Source organism: Zosterops lateralis (assembly GCF_965231275.1).
Source record: "Zosterops lateralis genome assembly, chromosome: 17".
NCBI lineage: Eukaryota > Metazoa > Chordata > Aves > Passeriformes > Zosteropidae > Zosterops > Zosterops lateralis.
Genome location: NC_139777.1, coordinates 11591658 through 11618390, shown reverse-complemented (window position 1 = coordinate 11618390; position 26733 = coordinate 11591658). Strand labels below are relative to the sequence as shown.

At 38.2% G+C, this 26733-nt stretch overlaps 2 protein-coding genes across 5 annotated transcripts in view; one reads left to right on the top strand and one right to left on the bottom strand.

Moving 5' to 3' along the window:
- Positions 1–26733, bottom strand: part of RSPH14 (radial spoke head 14 homolog) — a gene marked incomplete at both ends in the record, with an annotated part of 71795 nt that overhangs the window by 25478 nt on the left and 19584 nt on the right. The gene's annotated exons all lie outside the window — the stretch shown is intronic.
- The window catches only part of GNAZ (G protein subunit alpha z), a 60485-nt gene that overhangs the window by 19564 nt on the left and 14188 nt on the right, over positions 1–26733 (top strand). For 3 of the 4 annotated variants that reach the window (XM_083873998.1, XM_083873999.1, XM_083874000.1), the window contains one exon: positions 10997–12275. In XM_083873998.1, the coding sequence (XP_083730124.1) occupies positions 11553–12275 (723 nt within the window). In that variant the 5' untranslated portion in view covers positions 10997–11552. Of the gene's footprint in view, positions 1–10669; positions 10732–10996; positions 12276–26733 lie in introns of those variants that run through there. The other variant, XM_083874001.1, reaches the window with a different exon arrangement.

Genomic DNA, 26733 nt, shown 5'->3' with positions numbered 1-26733 from the left:
TCACTTCTCAAAATGATTCAAGAGCCTGCTTCAAACAAAAGGAATGAAACTACCAGGGTCCCAAAAGGGTGAGCTGATCTCTATGTACCTTAAAGAGGAGGAGACAATTCCAGTTAGGGTGTGATAAAAAAGGGTAACTTTTCTGACCTCAGCAAAGGAGAACTTGTACAACAGAAGGGAGATGGATTATTTAGAGACAGAATTGAAGGGCTAAAGGGTAAGTAAAAACATAGACATATTGGCTGCATGACTAGGAAGTTTGCAGCACTCTAGAGAATGAAAAAAGATTGAGGGAAAATATCTGAATGATGAGAATGCACTTACATGCAACACAACTTGAACAAGAGCAGTGATTACCACTCTCTCTCCACACACACAAAATATACACAAAAAAGTACTGGTAGTGTTAATAGAACACCAAAAAATCATTGGTATGTGCAACAAAAATTGAAGCTACGCTGGCTAATATTACTACTAGTAGTACAGTTACCAATGAAAAATAAAACGTCAAGAAAAATTACTGGATTTTGGTTTAACCCTAATAACAGAAATAAATCCATCTATCATTCATATGTTTCAGCTTTGGGGAAAAATAACAATTTACAAGCTTGCTTGAGGCTGAAAAATAAGAACTTTGCCCAGCTAAATCTAAATCATGGTACTCCTATTTGAAAGTGAATAGCCAGATTTAAATTCTACACAAGCTTCCTCAAAAGATGGACTTACATTTAGCAGCTTATTTTGTTACCTATCAATTTTTAAAGTAATTAATATTAATCAATATACAATACTTAATGTTTTTTATTTGTTTTCTTGACAAAAAACTATTCTTGGTGACATGAAAGCCACCCACAATTTTGACAGAATCAGTATAGCCCCATGGATACGTGAAGCCATCCAACCAAGTCTTGTCATAGTATGACTTAAATGTGGTCAAATCTGGCCTCTGCTCTTCTAAGATTGCTGAAACCTAGGGACAAACATAGTGAATACCAGCAGAAGCCAGGCTGGGAACATGTGCATAGGGCAAGATGATCATGCTTCAGCATTTCCTAGAAATACAGTCACACTGAAATCATATAAAAGCAGGGAGCTGAAAGTTAAACAATTTTTGTATCTATTCTGACAGAACTTCTCAGCGTAGATATTCCAATATATGAAGAGTATGAATCATTCACTAAATACTAAATTGTCACCAGTAAAACAATCTACATTGCTGGCACTTTGGTATCCTGCTTGCAGTGTTGTTAAATACATTGTGTTTATTTTCATCCTGCTCAAAATCAAACACAGGCTCATTTCAAAACCTACTGAAATCAACAAAACCACTACTTTTTATGGTTAGTGGATCACAGCCACAGCACTTTGCAGGGTTAGGAATGTTTTTACTCTTATTTTATCTTAATAAATACTGTCACTGATTTTTGGATGAGGAAGAACTATGAATACCCTCACCCCAAAGTGTCACTTACCATGGGGTGTCATTTCATCACGATTACTTAAGTTCCTCTAGCTCACTTTACATTCTCATTTAGTGCCACATAGAAATATTTTTCATCTCAGTAGAAAAAGCAAGGTTGAATAAGACGAAAAACCTAACATTATCTATGGAACTTAAACTCTACAGAGCACAAGTGATGAAAAACACACTAGGACTACTGCTAGGGATGTTTGCACTGCTGCTTTAGCTTCACTTCTTGGATAAATCAAGCCTTCAACCTCCTTAAATCTGCAACCTGCATCGGCATCCATGACCAACTTGCTTATTAAAAGACTTTTTAAAAAATCTGATGAAAGGAATTTAACCACGCCATTGGTCTAATATTCATTGTGTGTTCAACATAAGCTTCTTTTAATCAACCATGAGTTAGGAGCCAGCAGGGAGTGACTGAGATCCTTCTGCCGTGTGGTGGTGGGTGTGTAACTGCAGCAACTGCAGCTGGGGTGTGAGGAGGGTGTGATCACCCCTCCAGAGGGAGGGAATTAAAAGGAGAGACTGAAGAGAAATCCTCATAGCTGCTAAACCTCAGAAGGATGTTAGGTTCTTTCTGGCAGCAGCAATTAGTGGGTGGTGGGGTTTTGTGTTGGTGTTTTGTTTTGGTTTTGTTCATGGGGAGGTGTCAGTTGAAGGAAAAATGGGAGCTAAAGAAGTTGATGCATCAGATACCAAGGTCTTTTGGCTTCATTGCGAGTGAAAAAGAACTTAGTTTCTATAGGTCTCTTCAGAACTTTATCTAGATGGCAAAATGATGGCTTGGCTTGGCTTTCAAAATGAGGAGCTTATTAGCCATTGTACAATGTTGTACTTAAATATTTCTGGTTGCAGAGTTATATTCTGTGAAGTAAAGTATATCTGTGTTTTGGATTTGGCACAAAGCAATTTCATATCAAAACCAGAACATGGGTAACTTCCTTCATATTCATCTTATAAAAAAAGGTCCTTCAAATTAGAGAGTAACTCCAACAACAGCTCGGCTACCCGAGATGTACCTGCTGAAGCCCTTGCAGGCAGCAGGAGTGTACGACTGTCAAACCTTTTGAATTTCAAAAGAGAAGCAGAATGAGACCAGGCGTAGGCTGCAGCTGTAATCTGTGCTTGGTAGCATCCAAGTCCTCTCCCATGAGTCACACTTCTGAGAACATCGTGGATTCTCTTTAGCCTCTTGGGATTTTTTTTTTTTTTTTTTTTTTTTTTTGCCCTGGACTGCAGTCTAATACTTCTTTCCCTTCTCATCTCCCTTCTGCAGATAAAATAATATTTAATTTGAGTTGTTAAGATGAAACCTAGCAAATCCACAGTTCTGATGTAGATACCTTCTGACATGGTTCATATGGGTAATTTTATGTGTGGCCTAGGGCTGGAAAATAGTCTCTACCCTACCTACCAAATTAATCCCTGATGATAGCCCTGCCTTTTGTGCTGATATTGACACTCTCTTCCTTTCTTTCTCTTATTGTATTAGGAACAGCATTTTAATCCATGATTCTGTCTTGTTGTGAGGTTAATAACCTGACAAAAGTGCTGAAGTTTTCTTGTCCTTCCCTAAATTAGACCATCATGAGAACTATTGACTTTATTCTTTCACTGTACTGCTTTCCTCTTCCATTTTGACCAGCCTCTTTGCTGTTTTTTCTGCACCATGTTGCTCTTTCCTCTCATGCTTTCATTGAGCTGATGCCTCTGAACTCCCTTATGATTCACGTGAATCTTCTATAATCCTTTTTTTGACTTTGTCTCATGTTGGTAACTTACTGCTCCTGCATACTCATTCAAGCTGTGTCTGTTTTTCTGTTTTTTCATTCACCAAGGTTCTTTTGATTTGTTCTCTGTGAAGCATTACTCATTCTCTGTTGCTTAGTTCCCAGCTTTAACTATCACTTTGCCAGGTCTCCCATGCTTTCACCCAGCCTTTCCATGAATTTGGTGTTTATTACTTCTACAGAAATGGTTCCTGTATTTTGCTCTTCTTCCAAAACCTTTTGCTCTGCCTCTCCCTGCAAGGTCTATTCTTGCCAACTTTCCAGTCCTGATCCACTCCCACCAATTTCCTTTCTCTTGCAAAACCATTCTGATGGAAGTCTGATGATCTAGGCAATTTCTTCCACCATGAACACCCTGGATTTATTCTCTCCTTTTTTTTTTCCTCCTAGTGTAATTAAATTCCATATGTGCAGACCCATCTTTACAGATTCTGAGTCAATCCTTTCCCTCTGGTCTTTTTTTTTTTTTTTTCTGTGTGCGGATTTCTGCTGATCTTATGCCAGTATGATATAGTAAGATGTGCCCATCTGCTCTTCTCACTTCATCTTTCCTTCCTCTATTGCTATCTCTTCCTTTTCTTTATGGATACAGGATTTCTTGCTTCCTGTGTTTATATACCATTCAATTTACCCTAGAAATCTTACCTAGCTTCTCTCATTCCTTGCCTTAAACTTTGCCTTTCCTCCAGTTCCTTCCCTTAAAACCAGCAGAACAATTGTGATATATTTCTGTCTCAAAGAGGCTTTCTTATGCATCATCACAGATAAAACTCATCTGTTGTTTCCAGGACTCCCATTTACTGGAGCATCTTCTCCTTGCCTCTTGCTTGGCCTTGAGCTTCAATCTTTGAATCTTCACTGGCTGCTTTTCTCTATTGTATTAAATAACCCTCCTGTCTTCAGGACACTGTTATCTGTACCCAGACTCTATGTTCTCATTACAGAGACTCTCACAGCTCATGCCTGTCACTGGAACAGCTAAAAGCAAGCATAGTTCTGCTTTATTATGTCACCTTTTATGCACAGGAAGAGCAACGTCCTTTTACAAGGCTATATTGTTCTCCTGTTACAAATCCCTCTTAAAATTTTTTCTGCTATAACTACCAAAATGCCCTTATCTTTCATGAAGTATTGTGTGCAGTAAGGTTGAATGAGTGATAGGAAATTTGCCATTACATTCTTGAATAAATCTAATGTTTACTAGTGCTTTTTTATGTAATAAAATAATCTCCTTAGCCCTGTAAGATTCATGAAACACCAACCTTGTGATAGTGAGTCTGAGCTCTTGAATCACTCACATAAGGGTTAGGGTCCCACTAATAACAAAAAACAAGCAGCAACACTAATGAAGACGTAACCTCCATTGCTGTCATCACCCGAGGTGCTTACAAAACACCGAGTGGCCACTGCATTTTGTTTGCTGCTTTATTGCACACTTTTAAACGAGTCTGATGTTTGTACGTCCCTAAAGCAGATGCTGTGTGTGTTGTTTCTTCTCACCCTTGTCTAGCAGCCAGGATTTCCTGCGCACCCACTGTTAGACCCACTGTAATATTCTTGTTCTTGTAATGCTTTTTTATGCCAGTCTAAAGGTCACCTCTAAAGCGGCTGCTGTGGCAGACTCTGGGCTTAGTGAAACCGCTGTGAAGCACAGCAACTCCCTGTGCAGGCACTGACACTGCTCTGGAGTTTTGGCCATGCAGCTCAGAGCAAAACTGTTGTATATCTGGCTCTACTCAAGAGTCAGGCTGTTTTATGTCTGGTTGTGTTGGTGCTTCTTCTCACTGTTTCACAGTAGTTCATGGATGTTGCTAAAACAGGTCATAATTTAAATAACTACCAAGTATTTTAGGTATTAATGCTTCACAGGATTTATGTTTCCAACCTCCTCTAGTAAGTGGGGTGTGCACAGTTAAAAGAAAAATAACCAACTCTTGTTGAATGCTTGGTTTATAAGAAATACTATGTTTTCACTATAAGTTCTTTCCCTAAATCTTGGATGAAGCCTGTATGCAAAATTTTGGCTGGGTGATATACTTAGCTAGTGGATATCCTTAACCAGCATAATTTGTATTGTGGTACTGCTAAAATTTGTTGGATATTTTCCAAACAACAGACATTGGAATTAGATGTTTAATCTAATGACTATAATATCTCACTGCAGCTAATCTGTTCTATCCCACATCAGGTACACTCAATTACACGCTGATAGGTCTATGCCTACACAGTCATTTTCTTTGGGTCTCCATTATTTCCTTGTAAAACTTCCTTCTGCCATGTATCATAGAATGGTATCCCCAGGTAGCAAATCTATTAGTTGAGCTCAGATTTTATGCCACAAATCTGAGTATTTCTATAAAATCACAGTGGGAATCAGTAGATGAGAACCTAATGGACCTAGCAATTGTTCTTCCTGCAAGGGTGCTGACAGCTGGGCTGGTAACAGTCAGTGCTGGTGACACTAAGGAGCTCAGGGTATGGCACCAGTTCTGACCAGTGCCCTTCTCATCCCCTGCCTTGGACTAAGCTCTGAATTAATTTTTTTTAATCATTGTCCTTTTACCTTCTTTGACAACCTGTATTGTAAGAACCCCATCCTTACACAGCAGCTTCTGTTATTTGATGTTGTTTAATGTGGCCGAGGTCCTGTACCATGAATATGCACTTCTTGACTGACTTTGCTATTCCTCTTATTTTGGTATCTTTTGCACAGACATTAGTAATTTCTTGGCTCTATCTTAGAGAGCTGGTGTAGAGATTAGGCCCTGTTTCTCAAGTAGAGATCAAGATGGATCAAGTGAAAAAAGATTATTTATTCAATATTTGAATATTTAGAGCACAGCTGTCACTGAGGCTGATTATACTTGAAAACTCAGTGCATTTCTTTGTCACAAACAGTATCTCAACTTGGGCATCTAAGAAATGAACAAGCAGAAATCATCTTTGAAAATATTAAGGGACTTAATTGACATCATAAAGAACCATCATGACAAAAAAGGACAGAATTTGGTAGTGTCCAGTCAAACACTCAGCTAATTAAATAATGACACTTCTTTTTTCACTCATCTGACTAACAGAATATACATTTTAACTGCTACAATAAATAAACCTCAAATACAACAGCTTTCTCTGCTGTTTTCTTGTTCAACAGCTACATCTGGCCCATTCTTTGTTTTGGGTGGGATTATAGTGCCTTAATGTGTAATTAAAAGTTTTGTTATAACTTGAACATACTTCCTTGTGTTTCAGGTTCCAATGATTGTATAAAGAGAATTCCAGTAATATCCGTGGCCACAGTTTTAAAATATTCTTTCTTCTGCAATTAATGGACTTCAATCACCATACATTAAACAGTAAATTAATTTCTGTGAAGTTATTTCAACCTTGTACTTCTACAGCATGCATGTCTGGGACTCTTTCCTGGATGCTTCCCAGATTCAAAAATCTGGACCAATTTTCCCATTTCTAGTGATCCTCAGCTCCTTTCTTTTTCTCTCTCTTCCTCAAAAAAAGCCTGCTTAGTAGAACACTTGATTTCTTCCTCAGAAAATGCCTTGGGTATGTCCTGATATATCACATTCCCTTGTGTCTTCTTCTCTTTCATTAACAGTATAAGAAATTACTGAAAGTTAAAACGTGCAGAATTAAGGTTTTGTTAAAGTACAGGAATTCTCAGTGGATGTGTATAATCATTAGAAACTGATTACAGTAGCTTGGCTTACACTTGTAAATCTTACATGAGTTCTGTGTCACTTCTTGCTAGATTTGCTTGAGTTTGCTTTTACATGGGTGTAAGGGCTTTTCACAGTGTGTGAGTGGGCTGGTGGTCATGAAGCTAAATTATCCGACCACTTGCATTTGAGGGATAATACAGCTTTGTGCCTACAAGTCCAGCTGGAATTCCTGCTGCCAGCAGCATGCTGCATGCACAGTCTGTGCTGTGACAGTCACAGCCACTGGTTTTGTTCTCAGCTTAGGAAGTCACTGCCTTTCTACAAGATCGTGGGAGAACCATCTTTCCAGGCAGGTTCTGCAACTCTGCATTCCATGGTGATGTGTCAGTACCTAATGAATCCAGAGACAATATTTGGATCTTTCCTTATGGAAGTGTTTACAACTGAATTGTGGTGGTGTGTCATTCTCCTTCCCTATGCCTCTCGTCCCTCTGCTGCCATAACTTGGGAACATGCTGGGAAAAGGGATAAGTGTTTATATTACACACACATGGATCAGTTTGTACAAGCCAGGAGTGATGGATAGGGGCAAAGAGCAAGCCTAGATATGAAACCAATAATAATGGCTGGTTTTATTGGCTACAAATGGGTGGTCAGAACAGCTGCTCAGCGTAACACTTTAACATAGTAACCAGTGCAGAATTTTGTTCAAGTGTCCTTCCCACTCCAGGAATTGGCAGCATTCCTCTTTTGATAATGGAAATAGATCACCGTTAGGTCAGGATTTGGGGAATTTTAATCTTACCTTGTGGGAAAAGCTATCCATTCTAGTCATGACAAAATAGCCCATCTATATCATCAGACTTAAAAAAACATATTTTCTTAACATTTTGAGCCTTCAGTTGTCAGGAGAAGGCAAATATGTTAGTTTAGACACACAGATACACTATAATCTGGTCATTTGAATAATAAGATACTTTAAAACAAACTTTAGACAAGTGTGCAAGTGAAAGGAAGCAACAGGACTTTCCACTGGAGTAACTGAAAATACACTTACCTAATTAGAAACTTGCAACCATAAAACAAGTTTAATATGAAATCTGTTTTTAAAAACCCAACAAACGCTAGACTGCCTTATTTTCTGAGTGTACTCCAAGAAAAAGTAAACCTGGTAAAAGGAAATTCATCTGTATGTAGCCAGGGCAGTAAACTGCACTAATGTAATAGTTCATAAAGTTTCCTGAATTTTAAAAAGTGACTGTGAACATGAGAGATTTTTTTCACTGTATATGGGAAAACTTAAAGAAACCAAACTTTCTTACTGTAGTGCCTATTTGAAAATGGCATTTATTACTCTGCTTTACAAAGCAATAATATAATTACCTCATTGTATTACTACTTGAAATAGTGATATTCAAATATATATGCAATAGGAATGACTAGAAGCTAAAAAAGAAAGAAGAAATTCAAGAGTGTAAAATGAATGTGTATTTACATACTCCTGGGTCTTTCCTACAATAAGGAGATCCAACTTCACCTTTTTTTGGTGTTAAACATATAAATGAATGGCAAACAAGTAGGTGATATGTAAAACACTGTGGAATATGAACGATGCTGTGGAAATATGCAACAGGAAATACTCCACAGAATGTTGGGCCGAATGAAAACAAAAAAAATATTCCTGAGAGAGTCTTTCTACCCAACCATTTATCATAAGTATTTGAGGCAAATAAGAAGTTTAAAAAAGATCTGCTTGTCTTACATAGTCATAAAATCTCCAGACTGATCCTAAGTGCTGCTGCCTTTTGGCAGGAATATGTGCCCTCGTGCTGCTCATTGCCAGCAATGAGCTCTTTTGTTCAGGATGGAGCTACAATAAAGAAAGGGAGTCTCATGTGTTCCTTGCAAAATTCTTCATCTGTAATCACCAAAATACACAGAAAATGTCATGAAGAATTCAGCAAGTGGTTTTTCAATGACATGTAAATGAGGCCTGTGATGGTGAGAGTTTAAAAGAGAACCAGTTTGAAATGTCCTGAACAAGTCAGAGTAAGTGTGATTAATGGAAGCAACCCTGATTTTTATATAAGTAAAATAAGAATCTGGCCTGATATCTAATACAGAAATTTCATTCTCTCAGCATGGCTAGAAAGTTATTCATAAAGAGCCAGCTTCCTCAACTCTAATTTTTCATTTCCTGTGATTATTGGAAAAAGTGAATTATTTGAGGAAAGTGTAACTCCTCACTTGGGAGGGTTTTCCTTTCCACATTTTTAGAGTAAGTAAAATTGTGCTAATTACCATTCTATTAATGTGTACACTATTCTTTTAATTTTTCACTGATTAATCTGTTCTTCACATGTTAATATCCTGTCACACAAAGAGAAATAAGATAAGCATAGCTGATATTAAGACTCTCTTGTAGATTTCAGACCAGGTAAGAGCAATACATGGTGCATTTGGGGCAAAGGATTTGTATGTCTTTACATTAAAGACACCCAAAATGCTTAAATTGCAAGCACTGTGGTCCCTACAGGCAAAGACAAGAGACAAGCATTTCAAACTGCTCTGGAGAGGTGACTCTCTGTACTGACTGAATAGTTTAGAACAACTCAAAGTAAGACTGCCATGGTTAGTTAGAAAGTTAAGTACATGAGGTTGCAAGTAGTTGTAGTTATATTCCTTATCTCACAAAAGCCCGAGATCCAACATCTGGCTTGGAACATTCTATCTCTCTCCTGGTAGTGTGGAATCATTCTCTTTAATGTGTATTTTAATTTATTGTCACATCTACATTTAAACATTGGCGAGTTCAAGCAGGAAAACTTCTAAAGGCTTGCAGGGCAAGTTTGAAAATGGTATTGGGGGACTTTATAAAAATGTAGTGGAAAGTTTTATTTTGCAGACTCTGCAACTTTCTGTAAGGATCTCTGTGCCATGTACTTTGGTTTGCAAATACACTCACTGAGGAGCCTCTATGCAGCAGGAGAGGTGCCAGGGTGTGCTGGGGCAGCACTCGGGGAGGAAGCTGTGACATCTGTGATTCCGCTGCCCACTGTGCTCAGAGCTTAGTGGGAGCAGCAAGCCCTTCCTAGAAGAGAGGCAAATGATCACCAATCAGCTGTTAGTAATGTGTTTTCCCTCTGCCAGAGTAACTGCTTCCTGCTGCTGCTTTCTGCCGAGTTCCAACAAGCAGGCTTAAACTCTAATCTGAGAAAGAATAATTGCTCTAACAGTCACTGAAAAGCTCTCTGCCCTCACTTGGGATGGCCTTTCCTCTGCTTCTTGTATGAAAAATTCACCTTGTAGTCACTGTTCCCTTTTACTGTAGCTCAGAATTTCCAGTATTGAAATGGAAAGAGAGGAGGCTCAATAACACTTAGCTTGGGTATGGAAAGAAGCTTACAAAGTTTACATCTCTTTATTGGTTAAGCAAGATGCAGGTACTGTGTTTAACAATACTGTTCTCCAAGGGGAAAAAAAGAAAAGAGCTGTTACAAAGATCAGTAACTCTTCCTTTCTCAAATTCATGAAGCAAAGTTAATCAGCATCTTTTGCTTCTTAATTTAGTTATTTAAATGTTCAGTGGAGATAGATAAGATGAAAGAAAACTCAGGAGGACATCTGTCTGAGTACAAGATATTGATATAAATAGAGAGGCTGAGAAATATAGTTGTGAGTCTTTCATTTTCTACTTCAGACAAACCACTCGGAACAGAACTGTGCAGGAAAAGCACTGCCATAAGCTCTTGCTGAGGGAGAAATTGGGACACAGCTCAGCACTGTTTGTTTTCATGTAGGTTTAGATAATAAAACACAGGCTGAAAGGGAGATTTGATTTACTATTGTTCAGAAACCACATTTTCTTAGTCTGCGAGCTTCAGCTGTCCCTATGCTTTTACTATAATTTTAGATATTTGCTTTTCTTTACGTATTTTTCCATCTGTATTTTCCATTTGGCATAATAAAAGGTTTAGAAGGCTAGAAGAGGAGGAAAAAGTGAGTGGCTTGTTGCAAGAAAGAAGAGTCTCTCATTCATTTCTTTTCCCATTGTTTGGCAGGTGGAAAGCACAGATTTACAGAGCTGAACTGGATCAGCTGAAGAAGTGGGGGAAGAGAAACAAAACAAGTACATTACCAGTGAAAAGAGCTTCAGCTTTATCTTGCAGCATCACCACAGCAACCAGAGAACACGATCAGAAGAAAAGGCTAGAGCAGAGAAGGCAAAAGTGCGGCTTCTTACCTTTGGACAGAAGGCAGAAAAATCATTATGCAGAATAGAAATGAGGATTTGATGGTTCTTAACAAACTGTGGCAAAGGGAAGTGTCCCATCATTAACAGGAATGTGCCACAGTTTATGCACTGGAAAGGGGAGTGCCATGAGATCTACTGAAGAGACTATTTCTGTGGCTGCATACCTACATGTGTTTGCACCCCTGCTGGGACTCAATTAGGTGGCTGTAGGCATCGGGGATCATCAGGTATTGGAGAGTGACCTTTTTTCCATTTGGGGTGTACCCGGCACGAGAACTGAAAGCCACAGCAGATCTTCTTGGGGGACGCCAACAGAGTGAGCCAATCTGCACCCCTTCCCTTCTGTACCTGCCTGCTGTACCATGGGATGTCGGCAAAGCTCTGAGGAGAAAGAGGCAGCGCGGCGGTCCCGTAGGATTGACCGCCACCTGCGCTCTGAAAGCCAGCGACAACGAAGAGAGATAAAACTCCTCCTCCTGGGCACCAGCAATTCTGGGAAGAGTACTATCGTAAAGCAGATGAAAATCATTCACAGCGGTGGCTTTAATTTGGAGGCCTGTAAGGAATACAAACCTCTGATTATCTATAATGCAATTGACTCTCTCACACGTATCATTCGGGCTCTGGCCACCCTTAAGATAGAATTTCACAATCCTGACAGAGCGTACGATGCAGTGCAGCTTTTTGCCCTAACAGGCCCAGCTGAGAGCAAAGGGGAGATCACCCCAGAGCTGCTGGGGGTGATGAAGAGGCTGTGGGCAGACCCCGGTGTGCAGGAGTGTTTTTGCCGCTCCAACGAGTACCACCTGGAGGATAACGCTGCATACTACCTGAACGACCTGGAACGGATCGCGGCTCTGGATTACATCCCCACAGTGGAAGATATTCTGCGGTCTCGGGACATGACCACAGGGATTGTAGAAAATAAGTTCACCTTCAAAGAGCTGACTTTCAAAATGGTGGATGTGGGTGGACAGAGATCTGAACGCAAAAAGTGGATCCACTGTTTCGAGGGGGTTACAGCAATAATTTTCTGTGTGGAGCTGAGTGGGTATGACTTGAAGCTATATGAAGATAATCAAACAGTAAGTGTACCTTCTGCTCCTTGTTCTCTTTCCTTCCTTTCCTTTCTCCTTCACCAGGATTTGGTCTTTTATCTTCCCCTCCTTCCTTCTCTCCCAAGGCAGTAATCCCCAATCTTTAGGAAAACCCAGAAGCTATGGTTCCTTTATTTGGATAGTTTTCCCCACTGGACAGTTAGTTATTTAATGTTACTTTTGGGAAATGGAGGTGCTCTTCACATGACAGCCAATTTATCATTTTTTTGGTGCCTTTTAGCTAACTTACTTCAAACACCACTTAAAAAGGTAGGCAATAGTGACATCCTGGTGTACAGGGATGGTTCATTTGGACACCATGAAGGTCCTGGGAAATGTCAAAGGTAAAATAATAATAAGCAACAGTTACCTCCTTTTTTTCCCCTGATTTTCAATAGGAATTTGGGATGAAATTAATTTTTTTAAGTAATTAAATGTTTTTAACTAGTATAACATTTTTATATTTAAAATTTTCTTTGACTGTTTTTGGTTAAATGGCTGATGTGCCATGTCCAAAGAACAGCCATTCCCATTTAATAGTCTTTAATGTTGTTAGCTTCTAGTTTTCACAGCATGCAAGTACAGCAGCTTTGGGAAATACATAAGTGCTCACAGATACACAAATATATATTTGCTGTGACTTTCAAATTGCCTGAATTAAGCTTCACAGGGGTTTTACTTGAAATTATTTTTTTGACAGCCTTGTAAAACATGCTGTTTAAGAGAAGGGAGTTTGTGAGTAGGAATGCACAATGGCTCCTTTTTTGTTGGTATAGCTTATCACATATTTCATATTTCCCTATTCTTCTGTTTCCCTAATCTTCTGTTGTGATTTTGCAGTTTATAAACAGCACTTCTATTTTCTTCTCTGTACTATTCTGATGAGCCATTCCACTGTCCTGTGTGTGGACTTACCCTTCATTATCTGGAGATTCTTGTCTTGGCATTAGTGTGTTGCTATTGTAACATATTTCTTTAGCTGTTTTTTTGCTTAGTAGCCTCCTCTTAACATGAGAGAAGCATTGCCACTAATTCTTTCTCCTAATTTTCAGACGTATTAGGAAAAGTATTTTACATCTAGACTCTGACTAGGAGTTTCTTGCAATTCTTTTGACTTTTCCTACCTTACTGTTCAGATTTAAAAATCAAAAAGAACTACTTGAAAGGGAAAAAAATTCAATATATTCTGAAAAATCCTTATGAGCATTGGTCCATCCAGGACCAGCAATAGTACCTACATTGGTACATTACTGGAACTGCAACACTGAGACTGTCACTCATAAGAAAAGCCCTACAAATTATAAAGTTGCAGAGTGTAAAATGCTTCCTGGTGTAGTATCTGTGGTGAAGAGAACTGCTAAATAAAACTAGTCTACTGCCAAACATAACTTACTGCTTGAGAGAGCATGGAAGAATCTGGCTGATTTATAAACTGTGAAAGTTGGGCAAATGATCTGTATGAACATGAAAACTTCTGTGATCCTGTTGACAGAAGTGGAGAAATGCTATGCATGAACTCTGTCTTTATTGAAGATGCGTTAAAGTAATGATTGACAGATATGGTAAAAAATGAGGGGAAAACCAGTTCTGCACACTTGTGGGTTCTGATTATAGCTGAGTCGTGAAATCTGCTGAGGGTGAGATTGTTGTAGTGACACCAGTGAGCAGAAGGGAGAACAAAAATAATGCCCGAATTATCGGCTGCCTGGACAACTTTTCCTTTGTGTGTAATTTTAAGTGACTGTGTTAAAGTTATCCTGCCTGAAAACAAATGACAGAAGGGGAAGGCTGACTTTTTCAGGGGTTTTTGTCTTTCTCCTGCTATGCTTCATTCTAGGTAACATCACTCCTAGGAACAAAATCACCTGAGTGGACAAACCAATATTTTGGCTTGTCTGTTTAACATATGTGATATATAGCTGTTTACTAAAGAGAAAGATAAATGAAGAATTACAGTTCATTTTTTTCCCTTCATTTTGTGTGCTCTGTCACTCTATAACAATGTTTTTCCTGCTTATCTAGGGTTATCTGGAAATGTGATCTGTGTCTGGTTTCATTTCTACAATGTCTTGGGAGATTTTTCCCTATCTAATGTAATAACTACAGCTTTATCATTCCATGCACCACAGCTAGTTAGCATGACTCAACCACGTAACAGCTGCCTCTTCTTTTGACACTGTTGCAAAATTGTAAAATACCTCTGGAGTGCTACTGATTTATTGTATGATTATTATGCCTGACCAGCACTCTGAGAAGGTTGCCTTAAGTTTTTATATCCCATGCTGATTTCTTCTCTATAATGTCAAATAAATTATTGTCTTGTTTTTCATGGTCCTTAGCAGCTGATTGACCCATTTTGTCTTTTATTACACATTAAGATGCCATCTCTGGCCTTTGATAATGTTACATTATCAAGTAATAATTTTTTTGCCTTCTTACATGTTGCATCCTGCACTTTGAAGGCACTACCTGTTAAGATCTAAGTGTCTCATCTTTATTTCAACTTCTCTTTAAATGAATGTGTGCTAGAGAATGTTAAATAATCTGTACTCTCAGAAGTCAGTGCTGCTGCCTGTCCCCATAAAAGGGATTCTTGCAGTTTCTTTGTGAGTGTCCCCATCTGTCCAGCTCTGTCCTGCTACACATTCTCACAGATGGTTTTCCTCCACAGCCTGTAGCTGCAACAGGGTTTGAGACTATGAGAAACACTTCAAAGATGCAATAATGAAGTCCATAATGAACTGAGTTAAACATGAGTGTGTGCCTGAGAATTCCTGAGGTCAGCAGTCACAAGAGTGCAGGAGATACCAAGTAAAGGTTGTGCAGGTCCAAAAATGACACTGGTTTTCAGTAATTTTATAAATACGGATGTTAGAGAAAAACTGCTTGCAGGTAACAAGTAATTTTTATTCCCTTTCTTACAGCCACTGCAAATGAATATAAAAATTAAATTTTAGGCTTTTTGAGGCTATTTTTTTAGTATCTTGTTAAAAGGACGATGCAGATGAAAAAGTCAAAACACTGCAGCAAACAGCTCAGGCTGGAGTAGGCCTCATGCAACACTAATTGCTGGGGTCATAAGGGAACCTCTCGATTATCTAATAATAACTGGGAAGCCTTCTGTCATATGTTAATTGTATGAATTTTGAACAGAAATCCTGTTTCTGTCAGGAATTTTTTTATCAAGTAAACAACATTGGTAACATTTTTTTCTTCCTTTTTTTTCCCCGAGGCCAAATACTTAAGGGGCTTATTTGCCTTTCCTGACAGTTCAGCTTCTTGAGCAATTCAGGGTATTAAAAATCCTTTCTGGCATGCAGCTCTTTCTCTGCAATGCTAATACTAACACTAACAGTCAGGACAGAGGGAAAATTGTGATCTGTGTAGCCATAGCCCTTCTAGCACCTGCTATTATCAATGGTAAAACACGATGTCAGGAAACGTTTTTCTGACAAACTAAGTCATTTGGGAATTCTGGAAAAAGATTGACCTAAACTGCTCCATTTTTTCATGAAGCTTTTCCATTTCAAGACTTTTCATAGTGAAGTTTGTGTGGGAGCAAAGCCTAGATGACTTCAGCACTCATGTGTGCAATCTTTCAGCACTGCAAATGAAATTCTAGCCTTTTTGCACTTAACAAAGTAATATATATAGTCCCTTACCAAAGTTTAACTTTATATAGTAATGCATGACAATTCCAGCCTCAATACTTGTATCCAAGCATGTACCTACTAAAATATATAAACAACAGTAAAATAATGAACATACATAACAGGAAATGACTGATCAACTGCCACTTTGCAGGTTTTTTACTAGATATTCTTTCAAGACTGAAGATTTGTTTTTGTTTACATTGTTCATTATGTGAATATTCTTATATAGAACACATCAGACAGCAATTTTTCGTATTTTGGATTTGTTGCCATACCCTGAACTTTACATTCTACATAATTTCATATACTGACAGTAACTTTGTAGGCAAATAACTCTGTCTGTATGTTCACTAAATTATTTCCTCTAATTGGGAGAAAACCAGTAATAAATATGATAATGTACCACACTATGGAGTACAAAAAATAGACTCATTCAAATGTCATTGTATGATTGCAGGAAGATGCCAGTATCAGATTGTAAAAGCCTGGGCAGCTTTGCTGTGAGGATATTTCATTTCAATAGACTAATCCCTAAGACAACCCTGTATTTAAACCTACAGATAAATATGTATTTTTGTCACTGTAGAGCAGTAGGCTTAATTAAAAGTAATTCATGGGGCAAAACCAGAAAGACTTCTACCAGTTTTGGAAAACCATAGAAGTAATGGACCTACTGGGCAGTATTTATCTGCTTTGGTATCCAGGGCTGTCAGACTTACATGTGAATTAGATGACTGAATTTCCTGACGTATTTAGGTGACAGCAGGCAATGGCTCAAAGTCCCCATGACAAATGCCTGAGAGATGATGTAGCTCTCTGGTTTTGGTCCCTGTGACTGGCTGTATTCAAAACTCCTAGACTAGATAAGGTGTTTTGCTGTGATTTTTAAATTAATTCCAAGCATTACAGCACTAAGGTAAATAAAACATTGAGGCATCAGGAGTGGCAAAACACTCCTAAATATCCTATGAACCTCAGGCTCAGAATAGTTCCTAGGTGGAAAGACATGGGTACTGAGAGATGAATAAACAGAACTTAAGTTAAAATCTCAGTGATCCAGTAACATGGCTGCACTTCAAACTTTAAAAGAAGGAAAAAAACCCAAGCAAAACCCAGGTGAATTCCAGGAATGCCTATCAGTGCACAGGCAGTAAAGCTTGCTCTGTAACTGCATGGTTAAAGCAGCCACCAGTGCTGTACACATGAACACAAGGCACCTGTCAAGCACTGGGAGAACTGTAATGAGTCAGAAAGCCACTGGCAGGCAGAGGAGCTCATCATATACACCGGATAATAAGAATTGGATAAAGAATCAGTTTCTGAAGGAAAGGAACTGAATGTCACTGCCTCTCTCAACAGGGTTGGAAAGCCACAAACATCTTCCCAAATATACTGTCATAGGAAAGATCCAAGGGAAATTGGAGAGCTGGTTATAGAGAACAAGGAGTTAGAAGAGGAATACACCAGAGCAATACAAGGTTCTTTGACAGCATATTGTCATCTTTATGTGCAACTCTCTAGATGACTCTATTGCAAATCACGTATTTAAAAGCAAGTTGTAAATTTGTCCTTGAAGAATCTCTTCAACAGTAAGGAATGCCACATAATTTTAGGGCTGTGAGGCACATGTGACAAGCCTGGCTTAGCATTATGGAAAATATGCTTCTTGGACATGTAGAGCTTTAATCTTCAGAAGTTAATTAGATTCTCTGAAACTTAATGCATATGAAGTAGAATGGCATAATTCAGGCAGTTTTACTTCTTTGTGATGAAAATATGCAGCTTTTTATGTGAACCTTACAATAAACTGAGCAACTTTTAAAAGACATATGAGAAATATTTATGATATAGATGCAGCTTGGAAATTCACTTGATTGCATTGTAAGGGGTCAAGATCCCTCTGAAGCCCAACGCCACAAAAAGAATAATGTGGTTTGAGTTTAGAAACTCAGAATCCATCTAGTGGGTAGAGAAGTGTTGATATCATCTCTCATAATTCTGTATGTTGTCTACTTAAAAATCACAGTGAATAGAAATGTGCCAACATGAGGAAAAAAAAAAAAAAAAAAAAAAAAAAAAAAAAAAAAAAAAAAGGAAAATTCCATCCCGGTTGAGAAAAACAGCTACTTTGGGTTATTTTTGTAAGTGTATAAGCTGTAACAACTCACTGTGGTATGCCAACCCTGGAAAGAGCAGTGGAGTCCAATTAGCCTTAAAAACAAGCAGAAATGCTGGAACAAAGGAGGATCCTTGCTGTTAATACAGCTTCAGAGAGTTTTGGTGGTGGTGGATTTTTCAGAACTTTCTTCCATTATTACAAGTCAGTAATTTAGATTGCAGCTCAAATCAACAACCTTGTCAGACCAACACTGGCCATGGACTCGTCCCTGAGCACTGAGCATTCTTGTTCTTGGAGGGCTACAGGATTCATCATGTACTCTTTTATAAAATTTACTATTAAGTCTATTATTTTTACACTAATATCCTTACAGGGTAATCATCCTCATAACCTTTTATACCAATCAGTGCAACTCTGGAAAACCACTTGGTGGTTATACTGTCAGCATGTTCTGGCTGAGTCAAACAGCACAGGTAAAAGGAGCCATTCTAGGCCCTGATAGAAATTTTCAACTTAAGAAAATATAAGTATTTGTTATGGGGTGCTGGAGAGGTGGTCAGTTTTATTTAAGCTATAAGGTTTTGCAAATACAAATATTTGATCACCAAACCATACCTAGAAATATTCTCATTGACAGTTTGAAGCAGCACTTAATCTAGACTAGAGCCTTTTCAGGTATAACTTTCTTCATTCCCTTTTTTTTGCATTTAAAATATTCTATGTATGCAAAACTCTTACCCAACTTGAAACTCGTTTTGCTTGTTTCCTTTGTAACGATCATTAGTCAATTCTGCAAAATCCCTGAATTAAATTACATGAATTTTAAAAAAATCTCAGTGACTTGGCATACAGCTGAAACTAATTCTAATTCTGCTATATTGTTGTCTTAATCCTGGCCTGTGCTCATGTTTTAATGTAGTGTTATCTGTGACTATAGTTACTCTTTCTGCCATTAACTAAGATATTAAATAAGCTTGGGCATTAAACAGATCCTATACACTTGCAGAGATGTAGTAATTTGCCCTTGTTGCTGCAGTTTTACTGCTTTCAACCTTTTTTTTTTTCTTTGATTGTGTGCTGCCAAGACTGGATACGTATCCCTGTATCTTGGGAAAGATTTTTGAGCATCAAAATGCATTTTTTGAAAGCTATTAATACGCTCAGTTAAACTTTTAACTTGTCAACCAATGACAGTGTCCCCTGATTATACTTCAAAATTAGCAGACAATGAATAACTCCTCTACTCCAATTAATTCAGCTCTCTAACTCCTGTCACTTATTTTTTGAGATATTTAAGCTTGATACTGTCCTCTCTTTCCATTATTAAGCTGATTGAAACAACTTGCTTTCAAAATGCACAGTCCACATACTCTCTGTGTACTTTTTCTCATTATTTACTGATTGGCCATATTTCACTTTGCAAATAGGAATCAACTCCCAGCCATTTCCCATCAGTAAAAACAAGCTGTTGATAATAGTTTAAGATAATTTAGCATAAAATGAGAAATAAGAATCCTTCAGTTTCTCAGTTATGGGGAGGAAGCTGGTGCCTAAACTGATTTTGTAGAAGTCCATGATGGTGTGTCAGGGGTGCTGCACCTCCTCCAGGACAGTGGGGCCCTCAGTTTATCACCCTGATGTTCCCTCCCTCGGCTGTTTCCCTGCCAACACAGCACTGGGGTCACAGCTGCTGACAGTGGCTTCAGCCGGGTCCTGCCAAAGCTCCCACTGCTTCCATCAGCCTGAGCTTTCCCACTGCAACTCTGTCAGAACAATGAGCTTATTTCCATTAATATTTCCCCAGACCAGTTGGAATTCCACTGGTGTAAATGTTGATGCAGTAGCCCCCTGACAATACTGATTAGGGATGTCACTGGACTTGTCAGAGTACACTAATGTTTATAAAGCCTTTATTAGGTGTAGTCTGAGACTGTGCATTCCCCTGGCAGTGCTGCAGAGAGGGATGGCTCTAATAGGAGCTTGCTGAGTGCCTTCGCTCTTCTTCAGAGAGCAAATCAAAGTAGGAATAATAAATTAAATAAATAAATAAATAAATAAATAACACCTCCACAACCCAGACATGGGAAAAGGAAAGAAATCCAAATGAATTGGAAATGTGAGAGGTTAACAAAGGAGGTTAAAGATATGTTAAAAAAAATAAAATGAAAGTTGACAAGAGTAAAAGCTTTGTGGCTGTGCCTAAAATGTCCTGGAGATAGTGTTCTACAGAGCATGTGGCTGTCATTGCTATCCAGCAATCCAGACTGAGATTTACAGCATTTAAAAAGGTTTCGAAAGGTTAATTAGTTTTGTAGAGCTAAAAAAAATTTTGAAGTACCTGCTTAGTGTATAAATATCTGAAAGAGCAAAAAATGCTTAATATTTAAAAAAATACGTAATCTAACAGAGAAGGGTAAAGAACAAATAGCTGGAAGTTAGGTCAGATAAATACCAACTTCAAATTGTGGGGGGGTTTAATTCTATTTTTTTAGGAAAGAGGCTGAACCAACTTTCCTCTGGCAGCTAAGGCTGATCCAGGTGGCAGCAAAAACATGAAGGTTATTGATGTGTTAGAAATCATGGACAAGCCTGAGGACAGTCATATGTAGGAATTAGTGCTCATTCCTCCCAAAAGGTGGTGGGATCAGAACTGAAGCACATCTACACCAACACCCACAGCACGGGCAACCAACTGGGGAGCTGGAAGGCACTGCACAGCAGGAAAGCCATAGAGCTGCCATCACAGCAATGTGGTGGGATGACTGGCACAACTGGAGGGCTGCAATGGGTGGCCAGAAACTGCAGAAGAAGGAGGAGAGCTGGGAGGTGATGTGCTGCTTGTAGGCTGCCTTGGCATAGCAATCACAAAGGGAGAGTTTGCAATTCCCAGAAAGCAAAGAGGAAGCTCAGCAGAACTGACACCTTGCACTTGGCCTCTTCAGGAGACTGGCTGACAGAGTCCCTTGAGGGAACAATCCTGAAGGGTAAAGGAGACCTTTGAAAGCTGGACATTGTTCAAGAAGGGAATTTTAAAGGCACAAGAGCAGGGTAGGCTGTCCCCATGAGCCAAAAGATGAGCCAGTGGGGAAGAACTTGCCTGGGAAACCTGTCTGCTCCTGGCTTGGATGGGTGTAGTGGTTTAATAAAGAGTCTGGTAAAATATACAACTAGGTGATGAAAATCCTTACGTTTATATCATCATATATGTAGCTTAATAGTTGAAATCTTTGTTTTACTGGAGAAAAAGTACTGGGAAATTGTACAGAATTCCAGCAGATTATATTGTAGATGCTGATTTCATTTTATTGACAGTAGTTTTCAAACAACAAAATGAATGATAATATTACTGCCACTGATTTTAATATGAGAAAAACCAGGCTCCAGATTTTAATTCTTTGTATTTTGCTTTCCTGATTAATACTTCTGTATTTCTGTGCTCTTTGCATTCATTATTTGCTGTGAGGAAATTGCTAATCTTTATTAGTATGAATTTTCTTTATTAATACTGCACATTCTCAATTGTTTCCTTTATTGTTAAATAGATCCTGGATGATATCTTGCTTTCTGACTCATGAAGCTGACTTTCCTATTTAGAAATCAGCTTTATATGCAATTTGTTATATTGCTCAATGTACAGGTACAATATAAATAGGGAAGCTCTTGTACAATGTCAGAGAGAAATGAGGCACTGTACAGCTAAGCAACATAGAAGAAAAAAAAAAAGTCTGGCTTTCCCCAGTTTGATTTTTCAGTCTCCCTCATCAATATCATTATTTTCATGACCGTAGTACACTGAGTTCATCCCCCATCTGTAATATCACTCTGTCACTTTTTGACGTCGACACAGATGGATAACAGCTCCTGCTCAAAGGGTGTAGTGGTGTGGGTTTGGTTTTATCAGTTTTATGTATGTATTTGTTCCTTGTATTAAGTTCATTTTTATAAGTTATAATGGTTTGCCCCATGCACCCATGTTCCACCCTCATTGGTTTCATCCCAACCCCAGTTATATGTCAATCAGAAGTTATCCAGCCCCTGGGCCTTGTCTGTCACTTTGGGGTCTCTCCCAAAAGTCTGGAAAGTTCCATGAAAAACCCCAAGTGATTGGACAAGACTTCAGCTGTCTCCCCACCTGAGTTATTAATTTGTTAGTATGTATGTCATTTATCCAGAGAGCCTTGCCCCTTTGGCCCCTGATTTGTCCCCAGTTAGACCCATCCCTGAGTTCCTCCCCCCAATAAAAGGTGCTGCATTGGGGGGGTTCGGAGATTCTTTTCCCTCATTTTTCCCCCGCTGCTTCTGCTGAGGGGTGTCTGCTGGGGCAGATACCCTGATGAATAAAGCCAGCAGTTAACCCAGAACAGCCTCCTCTTTTTTCCTGCCGTCGTTGCTTCACTCCTTCAACCAAGCAAGAACTCACAGGGTCGGTGAGGTTCACCCTGCTACCGAGCCGCCCCCTTTACTGTTGAGGTGTCAGGGCTAGCCGAGGCAGAAAAAGACACCTCAGCAAAAGGGCATCAGTCACACAGCAGGGCAATGTCAAGTGAGGTGCAGCTGGGCAGCAAAGAGAAGTTGAGTTACAAGATAAAGTCTTGGCTCACCCATATGATTATGTATTGAATTTACAGGTCATGCATATGGTAGATTGCTAATATTTCCCCACTCTTTATTGTTTGGTATCTGTAGTCTTTCCCACCCATACACCTCTGAAAAAATTCTTGGTTTTTTCCTTCATTTTTTATCCCACTTTCAAGAACCATTATTAGCTTATATATGGCATCAATTACTTTTCAATTTTGCACTAGAGGTATAAAGATTAATAAATAATATGATTTAAACATTTATGCACTAGTATTTTTGCTGAGGAGCCCTGTCCCACATTTTGAGGTTTTTTGCTCCAAAAGTGCCAGCATCTGTCTTGGATGGACGGTAACTGGGAGTGATTAGTTATTTAGCTGAAAATGATTCTGAATATGGATTTTACGGATGGCATTATTTCCATTAGTTGCAGGTTCAATTTAATGTGAAGATTTTAGAGAAATTATAACCTTTTTTCCACTGAGGGCTTTTGCAAGGTGCCTTCTCAGTTTGCCTTACACAAAGGATTCTAAGGCATGCTTATTAAGAACTGATCAGAGTTTTCTGGAACAGCTTGACAAATCCTTTTATAATTCTACTGTTTTCTCTATTATGAAGATGATTATCCTCTGAACAATAGGCAAAGTACATGATTATTCAAAAGTGCAAGCTGGAAACCAACAGGTTTTCTATGGTAATAAATCCTGGACATAAAATACCTCCACTGTTCTTAAAATTAAGTGATAAAGTGGTATCTGTGTCATACAGCTCTGATTAGGGCATGTGGCATTTCTGCTGGGAGAGAGAAGATAAGTTTTGAAAAATAGAAGTGTAATATGACTGACAAATGCACCTTCCAGAAAGAATGATTGAACCATTGCTGTCTAAATCCTCTAATGTAGCCTCAAAAGATCTTCCCTTCAATAGTGGTTTAGTGTCCTGCTGTTCTCCCTCGTCCAGCTGATGACAAATACTTCATTCTAAGTCCTTGCTGCTCCTTTTGATGTGCTCCTCTTGATTCAGTGTTGGTGTTTATGTCACACATTGCCCTTCAAGGAGCCAATCCCCAGAGCTGAGGCCTGAATGGCAGCATCATTATACAGAATTGTGTATGAAAGGGTGTGTGTTATTTTTTAAATTTTAGTTATTAAACTTCATAGATGCAGTCAAAAGAGTGTATCTGCAGAGACTCTACAACAATTCATAAACTTTTCTGTATTATAATGTTCTTTTTCTGTGGTAGAGCAGTGGAGATGAAGGATTTACTTCTTTACTGTTCTATCAACTTGCATCAGTGGCTTAATCTTCCTTTATCTGTCTCACTTTTCTCAGTTCCAGATGTGTATGGCTTATAAAAAAATAGATGTTTTTTGAAAGAGATACTTCTTGAAACACTTTTTTAGCATAAAAATGTCCCAGAGTATTTGTTGCAAGCAGAGCTTGGATAACTGGTTTTGCAGGCTGGCATATTACCCTTGTTTGAATGTCTTTTAAAAAAAGGATTTAACAATAAACATGCCAGAAGTCAGGCTGATTTTATAGATACAGACTAATAAACATTTTCATAGATCTTCATTAGCATGCACTCATCATCTGCCTTGTGATTTGCAAGTTTTTTTTTTGAAACTTCATGCAAACAAGTCAATACAACATTCTTGACTTCCATTACTAAAAGTGACAGTATTTTGACATATTGAAGTGTGTATTTTCATAAACTTATATTTTAAAAATACTTTTGTTCTTAGAAAATGAAAACCACACCAAGTCTCTATGCAGTAAATGTTCTAACAGCAAGCTGTTAAATTATACGTCTATTTACTTTTTTTTTTTCCATAGATTTCTCAAAGTTGACTTTCTATTATATAGTGTACTCCATTCTCCTTGAGGGCCAAAGTACTGCAGTGGAATCTGCCCATAAAATAGTCATTTAAGGACTAGAGCTTATATTTTGAATCAGAAAAACAGATTTCCTAGAACATAAATGCTTATTTATACTACTAGAATAATTTTAGCAGTGCTCAAGATTCAAATCTCTATAATGAGTAAACAACCAAAATAGTCTGAGTAAGATTCAGGAATAAAAATATAGATAAGTTCAGTGTATTTCCTGCTTCCAGTTATATTTTCTAAGATTAAAAGTGTTGAGGTTTTATTTAGTTATTTTAGAACATTAATTGTACTCAAGAGTTCAAAATTATGAGAGCCTTTTTGAAAGGGTTAAATTTTAATTCTGTTATCAAATATTCTGTTTGCAATATCTGAAAGGAATTAGAAGCTTTATACAAGTGAGATTTTAAAATTTAATTAAATAGTTTGGAGTTGTGCAATATTTTTTTCAATTAACAAAAGTAATTCTGTAAGTTTAAACCATCTTCACTTTAGAAAGGGTTCAACTTCTAATAGCAAAATCTTAGCAGCATTTTATTTTGCATTGTTCTGGGAAATCTTGCATTCCATTCCTGCCTTCTCTGCAGGTCAGGTTTGTCCTGCCTATCCCTTCTCCTACTGCTGTGAGGAATTTATTCTGGGCCTGTTCTGCCCAGAATGCATTAGCTTACACACATGATCATTTACAGACAAGAACCCTAAATTTGACTGCCTGCTTCAGCAATCCAGCATCTGTCATTTAAACCATCTCTTTATCCCTTTTTATGAATATTTTAATGCCAAGAATATAAGCACAATTCTCTGCTATTTCCATGGAAACCTGAAGAGGGACTTGAAATGAATGCAGTGGAAAACAGAAGTTGGAGGAGAAGGCATCTTGGGTTCTCTCTCTGTGCTTAGGACAGATTCAAGAGTCATTGGACCAAAATTATTTTCTGTTGTAACTGGGTACAAAATTAATGACAGTATTTCTGACCCAACTTAAACAGCAAGTTTAATATAGGAAAGCAGTACACAACCCCAAAGCCTTTTCCCTTTTAATGGGCTTAAGAGAAAATAAATCTACACTTCCTTAAGTAATCTGAGAAATGGACAAGTGATAAGCAGCCTTCCAAATAATTGAAATCCCTTCCAGGCTGCAAAAGCTGGTCACTTGGTTAGTTTTCCTCCCTGTTTCCTCAGGTATAAGTAATTCTCAGAATGTTCCTTGATTCAATCCTAGATCCATTAATTAGAGTCCTCCAACCAGACAGCAGTTATTTCAACTGAGACAACACTAAAAGTTGATTTGTTGCAAAAGACATCAGGCAGGCTGCCAAGGCTACTGCATTGTTACTCACATGGAGTAAACATTTCAAAAGAAAAAAGTTAGTATGACTTGTAGTTCTGTAATAACAGAAAAGATCAAATGTTCAAACTTTTTTTTTCTTCTCTGTTGCTCTATTCTGTTATCCAACTTGTCATTACTCCACCAGCACTTCCTGTGATTCCCCTCGTAATCCTACAAGAACCAGTTCAAGTGATATGGTAATGTTTTTGAAATAAGCCAATAATGCTGTTTCTATTGTCTCCTGAGAGCAGGAGAGTCCCAAGAGACACTTCCTTGTGTAACTCAATTAGTCTCAGCACATCTGACACCTCTCTTGATCTCAGTTATCAATTTCAGCTGGAATTATTAGATGACAAGTTAAAATAAATAATGTGATGTACTTAGAGGTATGGAATCCCACTGTTTAAGGAAAAACAATCCAGTCTCACTGAAATTCACATACACAATAAATAATAAAATTTGGTGATGGAGGTACAAAAGGCACAGCCCCATCTTCTAGCACTGCAAATTCAAGGATTAAAGTACACAAGAGCTTTTCCCCAGTGTAGGAGAGAAGGACTTTTAGAATACAGGAGCATCCATTTAGAAGTAGCCACAGCCAAGATCCTTTATCAGATGCCTGATACCTAGAGACACACTTAAATACACTAAAATAACTCACGAGAAAGCTGGGGACAGAAGACAATAAATCTACCTTTGTGCAAATGGTAAAATGTATGGTGATTAAAAAAAAAATATTCATTTGCAGGAAAACAATATTTTCAACCATTATTAAAAAAGAAAAACAATTAAGAATGTAATTATTTTAACAAGATCTTAATATTTCAGACGGCACAGACATGGTCTCAGAGATGCTGGGTTTTTTTCCTAATTCCTTTT